Source organism: Giraffa tippelskirchi, chromosome 2 (assembly GCF_054371585.1).
Source record: "Giraffa tippelskirchi isolate mGirTip1 chromosome 2, T2T-mGirTip1v1.2.pri, whole genome shotgun sequence".
NCBI classification, from domain to species: Eukaryota; Metazoa; Chordata; class Mammalia; order Artiodactyla; family Giraffidae; genus Giraffa; species Giraffa tippelskirchi.
The window spans coordinates 62951310-62968075 of record NC_137276.1 but is presented as its reverse complement, the minus strand read 5'-3'; the positions used below and the strand labels follow the sequence as shown (position 1 = coordinate 62968075).

General features: G+C 49.2%; 1 protein-coding gene across 50 annotated transcripts in view; it reads right to left on the bottom strand.

Annotated features, from left to right (window-relative positions):
- Positions 1-16766, bottom strand: part of CAMK2G (calcium/calmodulin dependent protein kinase II gamma) — a 55163-nt gene that overhangs the window by 2092 nt on the left and 36305 nt on the right. For 6 of the 50 annotated variants that reach the window (XM_081564031.1, XM_081564068.1, XM_081564078.1 and 3 more), the window contains 6 exons: positions 8835-8903; positions 7682-7726; positions 6181-6229; positions 2808-2883; positions 2359-2453; positions 421-665 (listed from right to left, as the gene is read on the bottom strand). In XM_081564031.1, coding sequence (XP_081420157.1) covers positions 433-665; positions 2359-2453; positions 2808-2883; positions 6181-6229; positions 7682-7726; positions 8835-8903 — 567 coding nt within the window. In that variant the 3' untranslated portion in view covers positions 421-432. Of the gene's footprint in view, positions 1-420; positions 711-2350; positions 2454-2807; positions 2884-4859; positions 4974-6180; positions 6230-7681; positions 7727-8834; positions 8904-11126; positions 11160-16766 lie in introns of all 50 variants that reach the window. The other 44 variants (XM_081563994.1, XM_081564011.1, XM_081564001.1 and 41 more) reach the window with 19 other exon arrangements.

Sequence of the window (16766 nt, the reverse complement as noted above, 5' to 3'; positions counted from 1 at the left end):
TAAACACACTACACACGTGGCCAACTCTGCCTGAGAAGGTGGAGGATGGGGGAGAAGCTAGTATTTAAACATAACATCGCCTCCCGTTTGCTGAGCACTTACTAAGCGCTTTACTTACAAGTACCTTATTTAATCCTCACAACAAAGGAGGCGGGCACCGCTCCGTCCCTCTTTTTAACAGTTGAGGAAAATGAGGCTTAGGGAGGGGAAGTAACCTGTTCAAGGTCACCCAATGTAGTGTCATGGAGCCAGACCCAAGTCTGTCTGACTTGAGAGCATAACTTATTACAACCACCACACTGTCCGACCTTCACTACTCTTCTGGGATGGCCCGTATGTCCTCCCCCAAGGCCACCTGTCAACCCCTTCTTCCTCCTCTGACCCCACTTGTCCCAGCCCCCCACTCCCCACCAGGTGCACCTGTGGCTGAGCTCACTGCAGCGGTGCGGCAGGGGCCCCTGAGCAGTGATAGTGGACATTGAGCCACTTGCCATCCCGGCGATGCCAGACCCGGGTCTCCTCCGACTGGCTGGTGCGAGGCCGACCCTGCCCATCGATGTACTGGGTGAGGCGGATGTAGGCAATGCAAGCCGCGTCCTCTCCGATCACATGGACGTGTGGGTTCAGGATGGTGGTGTGGATGGGCTTGCTGTTCTTGGACAGGACTGTAGTGGGCAGGGCGGGGTGAGGTAGGTAGGAGGGCGTCAGGCCTGAGGACGGGCATTTTCCTCTCAGCCTGCACTTCCCAAGTCTCACCCTCTCTCCAGTAGCCATTCTGGGAGTCGCCAAGTTCCCCCATACACTCTCCAGAGGCTGGGAAACCCCATTAGATTAGTTTCAATTATTTAAAAGGAAGAGAAAGGTGGGGAGCATTGTTAATAGCAGCTAATATTTTAATCAGACAATGAACTGCAGGTTTTACATGCATGAGCCATATTCCTTGGTCAATATTATTTTCTTCGTTATAAGATAAGGAAATAGGCTCAAGGAGGTTAAGTAATTTGCCCACACAACATTTGAACTCAAGATTATCTTAACGAAAGACTATGATGATCTTTCTAACCCGACAGGTGGGTTTGGATTTCATAAGAGTTGTGTGTGCTTAGTCGCGTCTGACTCTTTTGCAACCCTATGGACTGTAGCAGGCCAGGCTCCTCTGTCCATGGGATTTCTCAGGTAAGAATACTGGAGTGGGTTACCATTTCCTTCTCCAGAGGATCTTCCCGACCCAGGGATCAAATCCTTGTCTCCTGTCTTGGCAAGTGGATTCTTTACCATTCTGAGTCATCTGGGAAGCCCTCATAAGGGTTGGCTTGTCCCTAATTAGGGCTGTAGAGCAAAACCAAGAACTTAAAATATTCAAAACTGATTTTTGATTTTTAGAAAGGTCCAAAGTTAAAAAACAGTAAAGTCAGCAAAGCACCAAGCTGAGGATACTCCCAGAGTTCCCAGGATCCTCTGGGAGGAAACCAAAAGAAGATGGGTAGCCTTTATCAGCAAACACCGTGAACTGTGTTGCTTTTATTGAAACTCGCATTTTAGTCCAATTTGAATGTTAGGGGCTACACAAGACCTTTCAGAGAGTTTCTGTGAGCTCTGGAATTGCTTCTGGCTAACAATTACTTAGATAACGTAGGGTTTGTAACTGCAGCTGAGACATGGAGAGGATGGTAGTTAGCAGAGAAAACAGTGAGAAAAAAAAATTCAGGGCAAGATGGGGAAGGCCTAGGATAAAGTGGGAAAGATGAGGAAAAAAAATAAGGAGGGGGATGGTCTTAGTGGAAAGAAAGATGGGAGGAGGTGATGAATTAGCTTCTTATCCTCTGGAACTTCCAGGAACTGTCTGGAGCACATACCCCGGCCACCCATCCCTAGCCAGGACTCCTGTCTCCCTCAGTGGCTGGAAGGAGAACCCTAGCCACAACTTCCGATCTCACAGTCACCAATGGTGCCCTGTTACTTGCTTGCACATTCTTATCCTGGTTTTAATTTCCTCTATTGTGAAACCTGCAGACACAGAGCTTCATTATTACTCGTTGATATCATCTCAACCTAACCTCTCATGGTTTCCAAGTGTCTTGGAAAGAGGTAAGGCTTAAAGAAATACAGTGGCCTTGATTATTATACAGTGGCACTGCTGCAGAATGGAGGGGCACACGGGGCTCTGGGAGGAGGGCCTTTGGAGATGCCAGCTGAAGACCATCCTCAGGCCCCCAGAGGCAAGCACACAGACCAGGGTGCGGCAGGCAGGCCCAATAAGGGAAAAGCGGGCGGCTGGAAAGAGGAGAAGGTGAGCGGGGACAGAGGCAAGGGGGTGAGGGGCAGGCAGGAGTATCTCGGCAGCACGAACCCACTCACGATTCTCAAAGTAAAACTTATGGAAATCCATCCCTTCCACGAGGTTACCCAGGGCCTCAGGCTCAAAGGAAGTGAGGCCTGGATCACAAATCTTCCTACAGGGGAGGGAAAAAAAAAAGCAGCCCGTCAGTCTTATATGAGAATTATTGTCTATCTTCCAACTCAGCAGCAGCCGGTGAGCTGTAGGCTGGGCCTAACAAGATGGCTGAGATCTCAGGGCCTTGCCAGTTGAGCAGCTTAGCTCCACCTTTTCAACCCACCAGCCCGGGCACCATGGGTAGGCTCAATCACTGACGTCTACCTGGAAGGGCTCCCAGGGGCCTGGTGTTTAACTCAGATGCTGTTCCCAAGGCCCAGCCTTCTCTTTTCCCCAGGTCCCAGCTGCTTTTTGAAAGGAGGGAAAGGCTCGAGGGATGACTTGGGTCTCAAGAAAATGGGTCTTTACTCACGTGTAGGCCTCAAAGTCCCCATTGTTGATGGCCTCAATCAGTTGTTCTGTGATCTTAATGATCTCCTGTTTCCGCACTGTAGGGGGAAAAATCCAGCAATTTACCCATGTGAGACTGGGATTCTCCCAAGTGATGCAAAGCCCTCCCTAATCCATCAGAGAATCCCCTGTAATCTCTTTGACAAAGACATCCCTCTTCTCTCTTTAAGGCCCTTCTCTGGAAAAGTGAGCCCACCATTCTCTCCCTTCTCCCTCTGTTGTCCACAGAGCTAATGATCTTTTTGTCCTAAAGCCCGCCTTATGATCCTCTGTTCTTTGCCTCCCTCTCCATCAATAACCAGGATGCAGAAAACACTTTTATCTTTAAAGCTAAGGAGCCTGACACCCTGTGAATACTCTGCCCTCAGTCTTTGTATCCCATCCCCACAGGTTCAGGCTCTCAAAAAAGCATCTCCTGAATATGGCTGTTTCCACCACTCATTTCTCTCACCTGAAGGGGCTCAGTCAGGTCTCAATTACCAGCCCACCCCCCCATCCCCCCAGCCCTCACTCGGTGGTCCAAAACTTAGCCCTGGGCACCAGCCAGCCTGAAAGCAGACTCTAGCCAGGGTTGAGGAGAGCTCCAAAGGATGAATAGACCTCTGTGATGGATGCTTAATTCTCTTTGCCTTATTCGTCTCCTCCACAGGCCTTTTTGGGGTAAGGGGTCTTGGAACTATAAACACTCTTTTTAAATGGAACCGCTTACCAGCTCCGTTTACCCTTGGAAAAACTGTAAATCTCACACTAGCTCTCAAGCCAGGATGTGTCCCTCAGGAAAACCAAGGACAAGGCTCAGACTGACAGGCAGGCAGAGTGGGTGCCCTCAGAGCGCCCCCCCCACCCCATTTCCAAGCCAAGGGACTGCTGGTGACACCCCGCTCTCGTGGGCAGCTCACTTACAGGGAGCGCCACTATTAGCAGAGGGCGCTGCCAGGGTAAGGGAGGCCTCAGGCTAACCCTGACCGGAGCCCCAGGCTGGCCCAGGCCATGAGCGAGAGGCTGCAAGACAAATGTGAGCATTAGAACGGCACAGCCAAGGGGCACAACTGGGAGAGGACAGTGCAGCCAAAGGTGCAGCCAGCACAGGCCCCACAGGCATTAGCACCATCAGGAGGGTGGCTGGAGGTGAATAAGCAGGAGGTTAGGGGAACCACAGAGCTTCATCCACTTTCTAAAGGCAAGCAGGTATGTGCACACACACACACACAAACACACACACACACAAACACACACACACACACCCTCTCCAACCCCACCAAGCCCATCTGCAAGACCTGACTGAGGCCCTACGGGTGAAGAGGATCGTGTTTAGAAACTCTAGAAGGACAGATGGTAGGAGGGAAAGAAGCAGACAAAGGCATCCTCTACAAAAACACAACTGAAGATGTAAATACAAGCTACCACTAACCAGCTAAGCATCATACCAAGACATTCCACTATCCCATTTATATTTCTGAGGGGAGTGTCATTTTATTACCACTTTACAGATAAAGAAACTGTAGCTCCAGGAGGTTAAGCTACTTCACGCATTTTTGAAGGTAGTGGAGCTAGATTTAAACTCAGGTCAGTCTCACCCCGAGCTCTTAGTATGATATTATGCTGAGCCTTAAGAAGCACCAAGGGGAACACGTTTTCTTGACTATGAATTTCTCCACCACTTCACACCCACTACCATGAACCTGACTTCTGACTCCGCCTTTCTTCCCGCTCAGCGCTGAGACAAGGCCCTCTGCGTATCCCACTGGCTTTCTACTCCTTCCCTCCTGCCACATTCTTCCACCCACTTTTCTTCATGTCTTTGGGCCCCGGTCTCAAGGACCCCTGTCTGGTCTTAACAGCACCTCCAATCAGCTCCCCCACCCAGCAGAGGCTGAGCTCCCAAAGCTGACTAGATGGACAGCTGGGCTGGGCTGACAGCTCTGGGTTATGGGTGGGTGGGTGGGGGGATCCCTGAGGGGCTTCAGGATGAGCCAGGGAGACGGAAGCCAGAATGTGCCTCCCTCACACTTACTGGCTGAGGAGCAGAGAGAAGGCTGGGGCTGCATGCCTGCAGAGGGGGCTGTCCTGTCCCGGGAGCTCCGTCCTTCAGGCATCGAGCTGCCATTCCCAGTGCGGAGCGGGGCAGCTAGCCAGCCAGGGCAGGGCAGGGCAAGGCAGAGCAGCCAAAACAAACAGAACAAGGCAGGTGAGCGAGCAAGCCGGACAGGACCCAAGCCCGTGGCACTGAAGAACCGAGGCAAGGCGATGCCTCGGGCTGCTGTGGACCTGGGAGCACGTCCACGCTGCCAGAGAGGCCTCCCAGCTGAAAGCCCCAGGAAGGGGCACAGACCTGAGTTTGTGGCTTCCAGAGGAGCCTTCCAACAGCCTGTACAAGGAACCCTGCTCCCAGGGAAGATGTTCTAGGGACCAGGGCTACAGGGTCAAGAGCCCAGTAGTGAAGGAGCCGCTTACTCTGCAGGATCACCAGAACTGAAATGACCTGATCTCAATCCTGGCAGCCCTGAAGGCACTGTTCTTTACTGCATTATATGTTTATACTTTCTCTTCTTTTCTTGATTACCAAAGGTTTGTTTGCTCCCTTATTGCCCTGGGTGTGCTCTCTCAGCTGTGAGCTGCAACATTCCTCCGACTTTTCTGAGAACCTGGCCTAAGGTCATTTACTGAAGGCAAAGGGAGCAATCCCAGGAGGCCAAACCAAAGAGCCGGACAGAGATTCACAGTGGTCCGGCTTGCCATGCCTTCCCACATCCCCTGGCACTCTGGCCAGGCCCAAACTTAAGCTGGTGGTCCTCACGGGACCACTGGGACAGGGCCAAATGTGGTTCTGACTCCATCACTCATGCCAAGGCTTTGTGACGAGAGTGACCCACCCACCTCAATGTGTCCAGGACTGTTCTAAAGCCCAAAGTTCTACACCCTGGGGAATTACCTCAGTGCCCGAGAAACTGGGATCACTGGTGACCTTATTAATGGCTCATGACATGTGCAGGCCACCTCTGCGGGGACTCAAGATGTCCCTGATCTGGGATATCACACTGTAGCAGTGACAGGAGCAGCTCTCTGAGCCCTGGGCCTGGACAGGCTCAGGAAAAGCCCTCGTTTAACTATCCTAGACATGGGGTCAAAGAAGAGAAGTCACCTGCCCAGCCCAGCAACACGAGACAGGGGCCTCATCCCTGGGCCCATGGAAAGTAGCTTTTAGGCCTATCCCTCTCTTGGGGTACAGGAGCCACCAATCTCACTTCTGGGGGCAGATGAGGCAGATGCCCCCTTGGAGCCCAGGTACTTGGGACACTGCTGGGGCCCCTTCCCCACTATGGGCCAACACCTACCTTTGAGGTCCTCATCTTCTGTGGTGGTGTTGCAGCTCTCTGTGGAGCCCTGCGGGCCAAAAAGAACAAGTTTCTATAACTCAGGCCCTTGGAAACCAGAGGAACCAAGCAGAACAAAAGCAGAGTACGTGTTCCTATGGGAGCTGCAAGGAGGAATCAGACCCTTGCCATGTGACTCTTATAACAGTCTGATTCCTTCCCAAACACCCTCCCAAGTCTTCCCTAACTCAGGAAATGTACCACTTCTCTAGTTGTTCAGGCTAAAATCTGGAGGTCTGATTTTATAATATGCTGATGCCTTTCTTTCTTCCCCTCATGTCCCAATTATCCAATCTAAAACCAAATCAATCAGTTCTATCTCCAAAATAAATCGCGTCTTACCTCTTCTCTTCCAATACACAGCTACAACCTGAGCCCAAGATACTAACATCTGGCACCTGAACCCCTACTATGCCTGGTCTCCCTGTTTCCACACCTGCCTCTTCCCTAAAGTTCTTGCCCTAACACGGCCAGAGTTTTTCAATGTGTAAATTGGACTCCATTACTCCCCCGCTAAGGGCCTCTAACAGCTTTTTGTTGCTGCTGGTAAAAAATACAAACTCCTATCAAACCTAACCAAGCAGGTCTTGCCTGCCCCTCCAGCTTCACCACCCTCCTGCCTTCCTCTCCTTGCTCACTACGCTCTGAGCGTTGATTTCCTCTGTGCCAGGCCCCAACCCCTGCATCCTCACTGTCTAGGGCACTCTGCCTCAGGGTCTACCCGGCTGCCACCTTCCAGCTCTTTAGTGTTTAGCTCAAATATCACCTCCTAAAGGAGGCCCTTCCTGACCACTTAATTAGAGGCCCTGTTCATTCTCTATTCACTTTGTGACATTTTCTTCATAGCACTTATCACTACTGGATTTTATCTTATTTGTATAGTTTTTGGTTTATCATCTGCTTCCCTTACACCTGTGGAGACATTTACTCTTGTCACCTCTGTAAACCAGAGCTGTGGATGGTTTGGGGGTCAATAAGTATTTACTAATGGTAGTGAAAATAAGGAGACAAGGATATTGAGGGCATCAAGGAGTGAGGCGATGGGAGAATTAATGCTCTAGGATTTGATTATGTTTTTGCCTCTGTTTTACTAGCTCATGTTTACTCTAAGCTTCACCAGTCCTGGAGGAAGATTCTATCATAATTAGTATCCCCAATTTTCAGATAAGGAAACTGAGGTGCAGAGTGGGAGGGTGACTTGTCCAGTGGCCCAGGGCCAGAATGCAAATGCAGACCTGTCTGCCTCTACAGCCTGAGCTCAGAATCACTGAGGTATGATGTCCTTCCCAGGAACACAGTGATGACAGGCCATATGCTGCCCCCAGCCTAGACTTTTTGCAAACACCCTGGCCCCTAGGTGCAGCCTATAGGCTGCCATCTCCAGGACCCTGAAACCCTGTGACCCAGCCCACCTGTTTCCTGCTGACCTGGAAAGCAGGAGGCCAGCTCAGGAGCCACTCACCTTGATCCCATCGGTAGCGTTGTGTACCACGGTGGTTTGTGGCTCCTGTGAGAGAAGATGAAAGTTACCCTCCTGACCTAGGAACGGACCTACGGCTCTCCCCAGAGGGACCCCAGCCCTCGAAGATTGACCCTATGATGACCACTGAGGCCTGCTCGCCAGTCATTCTTACAAGACAAAATACCCTGGTTCAACTGGGTCCCAGGCAGCTGGAAGCCCCAGATTTAGGGGACAGCACTGGCTGGTTAGGAGGAGAGGCCTGGTACTTAATGGAAGCAGGTACTGGGGAAGCTGAGGACAAAGGCCCCTGCTCTCAAACCCAGCCAGACCTGAGTGTCCTTTCTCCCACTGGACAAGTACACTGGAGCAGCTGTGGGGCTGAGGGTACAGGCTGGGCATGGCCAACAGTGTTCATCGGGGGGTATGTGGGAGACAGGGATACTGGGAGAGTGGACTGAGGTCTCCCAGAAAGATTCACAGGTGGCCCTTAGTGAGTTGAGCCCAGACTGCTGCCTGTTCCACCCACCCCTGCCTCTCCTGAAGTTCCTGTCCTCAGCAGGCAGCTCTGGGGGACAGGGTGCAGGGAGGAGGAGGAGTGGGAGCAACACCGGTTCCCCTCCCTCTCCCCCAGTCACCCACCTGCCACCTCCACTTAGCCAGCAGCAGAGGGGGCCCTGAGAGCAAATACTGCCCTTGACTGAGCCAGCCCCCAGAGACCTCAGCACCATCCAGAGGTGGGGGAATCCAGCCCCTCTTCCTATTCATTGCTTTGTAAAGGGGGGGCTGAGGCAGATTTTACAAGGAGGCCTCTGAGAACTGAGTTACAGAGCCCAGGGAAGCTCCTACCCTCTCCCTTTAGAAGCAGCTCACCTTCCCAGCCCCCCAGCAGACCCATTTGGGGCTGGGAGGCTTAGCTGAGAGCCCTGATCTCTCTTCCCCGCCAAGAGCACAGGGTAGCAGGGGCAGAGTTATGCCATGCAGGAGGGAGCATGGCCAAGCTGGACCACAAGGGGGCAGTACACAGAGCCACCTGCTCTACAGGGATGAGAAGGAAAGTGGCCAAGGAGGCCTGGCAGGGAGGGCGAGAGAAGGAAGCGGGCAGAAGCGGGAGGCAGCCAGGGGCAGGGGCGGAGAAGCCGTAGTCAGGAGGTACCATGGCCGTCTGCAAGGGCGCGGGCTCTTGGGCTGGGCTTACGAGACTGTTTTTGTTGTTGCTCTGCGGCTGAGACAAGAAAACAGATGATTTAGTTCCTCTGGAGTCACCAAAGTTGCTCGGATTTGACTCCCAGACCTCCCTTGTCCCCCGGCCTGGTCCGGAGGAGCTAGATTTGAGATGGGCTAACACTCCCGTAACACTCTGGGATAGGAGCAATGGCTGGATAGATGATCAGAAGAGGTTATTTGGAGGGACCCAGAGACCTAGCCCTGGAGGCATCCTCAAGGTGGAAGGAGCCCAAAGACTCGTTTTAAAGCATCTCTCCAGAAAACTTTGCTGATGCTAGGTGCCCTGTCATTGGATAATCATACTTCACCCAGAGAAATTCAGGATCTTCTCACTTTATAGGGGGAAAGAAATGTAGTTTATAAGAAAGCAGAACAAAATTCAGCAACTCTGGGCCCCCTAACTGTGGGCAGTCCCCTGCTGCCCTTTCAATCTGCCACCTGCAATTCGTTCCCCTTACCACACTAGATTGAAGTCTGATCTGAAGAAGAACAAGAAGAGAAAGAAAACCTGGTCGAGGAGATGGTATCCACAGAGGAAAGGGGTGGAATTTGACTCTGGATACAAAAGGCAACCACTGACCCGGGGGAGCAGACACAGGGCTGTGCTGTTGGCCTTTTTGCCTGATTGATCTTAGACATGATCAGCTGGGAATACGGGCAGAACTCCAAAGAGCAGCAGGTGAGTCCAGGTGGGAGCTGTGTCAGCAGTCCTAGTCCTTAGGAAACAGTAGGCTGCCTAGCAGGCGAACAGCAGCAGACCACTAGGCTATCTCCTTGCCTTTCAGAATATTACACTGAGTGGCAGAGCAAGGGAGGTGGGAAGAGGATGGCGAGGAAGGAAGGAGGCCGATCTCCAGGGCAAGGAGTCATATTGATGTTCCCTGCCTCTTACAACCCCCTAACCAATAAATATACTTAGTCTCACTGGGGGTCCCTGTGGAACTGGGGGCCACTAAGGAGCAGCCTGATGCCTGTGAGTTCTTCAACATGCAGACACACAAATGTCCAGCGACCATCAATGTGCACAGTGCCAATGAGGGCACACTGGCAACTAGGACATGTGTTGTCTCCCCCAGAACACATCCAGAAAGCTATCCAGACTGTCCTACTTCTTCTTGCCCAGAAGCCTCTTTTGTGGCCCCTTGGACCTCACCTGAAGCTGTAACTTGCTATCAGTGGTTGACATGTTCCCAAATCTGGGGCTCAGCATGGAACCTCAAGCCAGGTACCAGGTGCTTTAAGACTCTGCTCAACTCTGCAGGCTGGAGAAGGGGGCCCCAGGAATAAATAGAATGTGGGCCTAATCTCACAAAAGCTCTGCTCTCTTCCATATCCCCCCAAAAGTGCAGAGCCCTCCTCGCTCAGCTGCTGACATGGACCTGTTCAGGGCTGACTGAACAAAGCCATTCTGTTTGCAAAGCTGAGACAAAGACCCTGGCATGGGGTAAGGACTGTATCATGTCTGTAAAACCTGCCATATCTGCAGAGAGCTGGGATGTCACCCAGGTAGCCCCACCTCTGGCTTTAGTATCGAGTTGGCCAAAAAGTTCATTTGGGTTTTTCATGACACCTATGGAAAAATCCAAATGAACTTTTTGGCCAACCCAATAGATGTTTCATAAGGATTCAGGCTGCTGCATTCCCCTGGGTGCTCTGTGTCCCTTGAAGAAGACAAGCTCTGCAGCCTTTCATCTGGTGCCCCTGTGGGTGGGGTGGGAAGGACAAAACACTGGTCACAGCCAGCTAACGGGCACCAGCACAGGGGAAAGCCGCGAGAGTAAGAGTGAGGCTCAGAGCCTCCACCCGGCTCTTCCACACCCCACACAGAGGCCCCCTGGCTGCCGATCTGTAGGAAAGAGTGCTTGTGCCCAGTGAGCAGGGCCTCTCCTCCTGAGCGACCATTAAGTGAGGGTCTCCCCCTGTGCTTGCCACCTGGCCCCGAGTCCCTACCAGCTTTACATCCTGCCCCAGGGCTGCTGGGGGCACTCCAAGCGCTGCGGCAGGGAGTGCCACACCACACCTTCCAGTGCCTGGTTCTGAGGCCGCCGGGTGACCTTGGACCCTGGAGCCCGCCTGGCAGGACAGGCCACACCTGCCTGCACGGCACAGACATGCAGTGAGGATGAGAGAAGCGCACGCACACGGCAGAATGGGTTTGCGTGGCTGGCAGGCGGGCGCAGGCAGCATGGAGCGGGCAGATGGGCAGGCAGGCAAGGCTCACCATTAGGTGCACGCTGGAACTCGACTTCCTTTTCTGGACACACCACAGCAAAAGGGAAAGAGAAGGGGAAAGAGGAGGTAAGAAGAGAAGCACAGAGACGCTGCAGGTTAGTGCGCCAGCGTGGGCTCTGCCTCAGGAGAAAAGAGAAGGAGGAGACCTGGAGTCCAGCACCAGAAGGGTTAAGACAGCGTCTAGACGGACAGGCACACACATCCCTCCAGACCCGGAGAGAGGGAGCAAGAACTTCGCTGTCAGGTTCACAAACACTGAGTATATTCTGAGGTGTCTCAGCTTTGCTCAGAAAAACTTCTTTAATGGAGATTAAGTCACAGGTCTATGAGAATAAGTAACATTTTGCTGCAAATTTATAGGTTTCGGCTTGTCGAGTTCACCTATAGGATTATTTCTCTCACTACTAGGTCTGCCTGAGATTTGAGTGAACAGTTATCAGATAAAGAGCCAAAGCTGCTTTAACAATGCTTCACTTCTGAACCTAGACTTTTTCACTGCACGTCTATAACTTTTCAGATAAAGATGTTGGGTGTTTGAAAATCATTTGACAAACATCATATTTTGGCACCCATTTCTCTGTTGGTATGGCCATGTTCATTTATAAGATTTCAATGTTTTATTGCATTTTGCAACCATGGGGCAATGGAACAACAGGAGTGCAGGTGGTTAAAAGTGCAGTGATCACACGGACACAAAGACGCCAACCACGGGGAATGCTGAAAGCAAGGATGCCTTAGGCTCAACTAGATGCTCAAAAACTTTATGTTCAGATATGAAACAAGCACAGAAAAATAAAGATTGTATGGAACAGTGAAAATACATCTCAGAAGACTATGTCTAAAAGTTGAAAGGTAATTAAGAATTTTATCATTAGCTTGCTGGGAGACAGGAGTCCTCTTTGAACACGGCTGTCTGTCTTTTGACTTGCATATTCATTAACAATACCCAACAAATGCTTGTTGAGGACTATTCAAGGCATGGTGAACACAGATAGATGTTTCTGCCCTCGAGAAGTTGATATTCTACTTGAGAAGACATTTTTGAGAATGTGTTTTTTTCAAAAGAAGGGGACTACAAATATTTAAAAGGATGGCTCATAATTTAGAAATAGATCTAAGGAAAAAGAAAGTCTAAATGTAATGAGGCCTCTTGCTTTTAGCCTTTCATATATACTCACATAGGAGATTTTACTTCCAAGTTATCCAAAAAAGAGGGATTTGCTTTACATTCATATATATTTATCACTTTATCCAACCAGAGGGGTAACACTTTGAAGGAAGGTCTGTATCTTATTTGTCTTCGTAATTTAGCAAAATGTCTTAGAGTTAACATTCGATCAACAAATGTTTGCAGAGTTAAACTGGGTTTGTTGATTGTTGACTGTGGTTTTCCCCTGGGTTAAAGCAAAGCAGGCTTCTAACTTGCCTGGAATCCCAGCACCGAAAACTCTGCGGGGGCACAGCCCAGGGCTGGTCTTGTCAAAGGCCATGCAGGTTGCTTTCACTCACATCTTGCCTTCACTTTCTGCCGTCTGCTTCAACTAATGAGGAATAAGTTCCCAATTTGCTCCCAACTGGCCCTCTTTTCCCTAAATTGCCCTGCAGGAAAACCCAAGATAATCCTTTCTACCCATGGGTTAGTTTCTACTAGGTGAGCAGACTTCTCTCCATTTCTTTCTCCATTCCTTCAGGGCTTTGCCTGCAGCTGTGCCTAGCTGGCCTCCTCCCCTGCAGCCAGCAGCACTATTTAATTTCCAGACCGTTTTTTAAAGAACCACACCTCACTTATATTTAACAATTCAACATTTAAAATTTTAAGCCACAAGAAGGTTCAAGCGTCCTTCCCACACTGAAACATTCAAACAGTACTTTTAAGGAAAGTAACAGGACCTCTCTCCCTTTTCTTTCTCCTCCCTTCCTCTCTCCCTTCTTTCCTCCCTCCCTCTCTTCCTTCTTGCCTTATTTCTCCCTCCTTTTCTTCCTTCTCTCTCCTTAAAGACTGTACGGCCATTCTGGCCTGGGACTAGTGGAATGCACAAGTTATTCTCAATGAGAAGTCTGTCTTCATAAGTGGCTCTACCCCTCCATAGACCCTGGGTCACTGGCATCTACTTTTGAAGAAACCTAAGCAGAACCTGACGTCCCCAAATTCCAGTGCACAAGGAAGACTCGCTGCTCAAACCAATGCTAATATCTTAGAGCATCTGTGAAAGCTTCTGGACAGCAAGAAAGAAATCTCCCTATGGACTCCCAGCAGGAACTGGGGAGTGGGGTGGGGCTGGGAAAGGAGGATGGGGTCTAAAGAAAGGTCTGGGATGCTGACAGCTCAAGATCTTCTGAGCAGCTTCACAGGTCTCGCTCATAACACAGATTATCACCTTGACGTTCAAGAAGGCCCAGAAAAGCAAAAACCCCGCATACCTTGCCTTGTCTTTTCCTTCCGCGTTTGCGGTACTTTTATCCAACCACGCTGTTCATTATTATACACTTATTCCTGATTATAAAAGGACTGCAACCACATTACAAGCAGCTTGGAGAAGAGGGGGAAAAACACGTAGAGTCCTACCACTCTTGCCAGTCTTTTGTGTATCCAATTTAAAAATATCATTGGAAGCTATATATGAGTTTATCCTTCCTTTCTTTTAATATCTTACTTTAAAAATAAGTAGCACCTTAATTTTTCTTCTGATTATCAAAGTAATACACAGTCTAGGTGAAAAATGTAGAAAATATAGAAAAATATATGAACTAAGTTTCCAAATTCCCATCACCCAGTGAAGCTACTATTAACACTTCAGTGGGTCTTCTCCCGGTTCTTTTTCTATTCACATATTATACACTGAATATAATCTAAAAAACTCTCTTGTTTTAAACAAAATTTAGACAGTAGTGTATGTACTGCTTTGTACCTCATTTTTCCACTTAAAACATTTCTATCATTACATAGTCGTAAAAATTAATAACTTTGTAATGGTCAATTAGATTTCCCATAATTATTTAGTCATTATCTTATTGGCTTTTGATGTTCCCCATGTCATTATCTTGTTAGCTTTTGATGTTTTTCATCTTCTCATGGTTATGAATAATGTCATGTTGAACATCTTTCTGCTTTCAGTTTTTCCATATTTTGAATGATTCCTTTAGGAAAAATTCCCGGAATTAGAACTAAAGGGTAAAATAGGAACACTTTTATGGCTTTGATACACAGGCTGTTTTAGGAGGGGGTCATTCTGATTTACACCACTACCACAAACTTAAGAGTCAAAAAATTGGGACTTCCCTGGTAGCCCACTGGTTAAGACTCTGCCCTCCAAGTGCAGAGTGCACAGGTTCGATCCCTGGTCAGGGAATTAAGATCCCCCATGCTGCATGGTGTGGCCAAAAACAAAACAAAAAATGTAAAAAACGGTACCGCATTTCAACCTGCCTCTGACACCAGTGAGACTAAACATACACATTCGTTAACCCATGCTAATTCCTCTTTTCATATTGTCAGTTCATCTTCACTGACCGTTTATCTGCCAGGTTTTAGGGGGTATTCTTATTTATTACAGAAAGCTCTTTTGCATAAAAATAATATTAACTCATCCCATCACTGGGCTTCTCTGGTGGCTCAGATGGTAAAGAATCCGCCTGCAATGTGGGAGACCTGGGTTCAATCCCTGGGTTGGGAAGATCCCCTGGAGGAGGGCATGGCAACCCATTCCAGTATTCTTGCCTGGAGAATCCCCATGGGAAGAGAAGCCTGGCAGGCTACAGTCCATGGGGTCACAAAGAGTAGGACATGACTGAAGCAACGAAGCACAGCATATCCCATCACACCTGCTGAGAATTTTCCCCAATCTCTTATTGGCCTTTGAATTTTGGTTGGTCATGCCCTTCTTAAAAACTTGCATCTTAGTTTCTGGTCCCACCTCTATATTTAAAGTCTTTTCCCAAGCATAAAACTCATTTATGGAGCACTCGATCAGGGTCAGACCCTGGACTAGGTTCCCCAAAGCAATTTTAACTGCTGATTCTGTTTGCCTAGCCTGTGTTTCTGTGTTCCTGTAAGGACTGGCTTTGTTGCACACTTCTGTTCTTCATCCACCTCTTTCTCCATTTCCTTTGCTGATTCTCCTTCCAGCCTCTTAAAAACAGATAACCCTGAAATTTTTGCCTTTTCCGGACTCTTAAACCTTTGTGTGCTTTGGATTCATATGGAGGAATGGAATTAGTCAGATTCCACCTTCCACCCAAGGCTTCCTGAATCTGAAATCCAGGCTGGACCCTAGCATCTGTGTATTTTACCTAGCTCCATAGGCTAGTCTTACATGGCTGTGCCTGAGGCCAGGATCTACAAAGTTCTGCTAGAAATCTATTCCTTAATGACACCTTTAACCATCCGCTCACCATCTCAGCTGTCACTGCTTTATTTCAGGTCCTATTTTGTGCAACCACTCTTTGCTTCTGCCATACAAAAGCCAACAGAGTTCCCAGAATCATCATGCTGTTTCAAACTTGTGTATCTTCACATGGTGCTATTCCCTCTGCCTGGAATGTCTTTCTCTTCCCTCCCCTTAACTTGGCAAAATCCAACTAGTCCTTCAAACTCAGTTTCCTGTTCTGGCTCAGATGCTGGTCTCTCTGCTCCCAGTGGCTATCCTGCATGCACCTCCCTCCTTGACCTTAACAGACCACACCAGAACTTGTGGTTTCCCTGTCTCTCTCCCAGGGTGAACACTTTAAAGGATGGATCATGTTGCTGCCTTCCCAGTTCCTCAGACCCAGAACTGGCTGAGTAAGTGGACTCATGAGATTCACTCATGTGAGTCCCCCTTTGCACATCCAGTGTTGACCCCCCTGGGCTATACCAGCAGCTTTAATGACCTCTCCACCCATTCCCTGGTGGTCTACTCATTGAGAATCTGCCTGCCAATGCAAGGGTCACGGGTTCAATCCCTGGTCCGGGAAGTTCCCACATGCCGGGGAGCAACTAAGCCCCATGTGCCACAACTACTGAGCCAGTGTTCTAGAGCCCATGGGCCACAATTACTGAGTCCCTGTGCTGCAACTACTGAAGCCAATGCACCTTCAGCCTGTGTTCTGAAACAAGAGAAACACTTCAATAAGCCTGTGCACTGCAATGAAGAGTAGCTCCTGGAAGCCACAACTAGAGAAAGCCTGTACACAGCAATGAAGACCCAGCAGAACCAAAAATAAATAAATAAATCTTAAAAAAAAAAAAAAAAAAGACCTCTCCACCCAGATCTCTACCTGTCTCTCAGTCTCAATGTGATTCAAAAGAAAACATCTCTTTCCTCTAAAACATTCCTTCACTACTCCCCGTTCCAGCAGAGATACCACCATTTCTTTTAACAGTCCTGAAACTTTGACATTACCTTTGATGGATCCTCTTTTAATCCCTGAATCCAATGGGAACATCCTTTGCCACACCTCTTATCAGGGCTAATGTCTAATCTGAGCCTGGCACTCATGCGGAGAGCTGGACCAATGACCCATAGGCAGCACCTATTCCAGCTGGTTGGTCTGTGCTCTCCTGGTTAGTCTGAATATTAACTCTTTATATTTCTCATCATCTTTACTTCACCCTATACCCAGACCATAATAAGTCCTAGTTGATACCTTT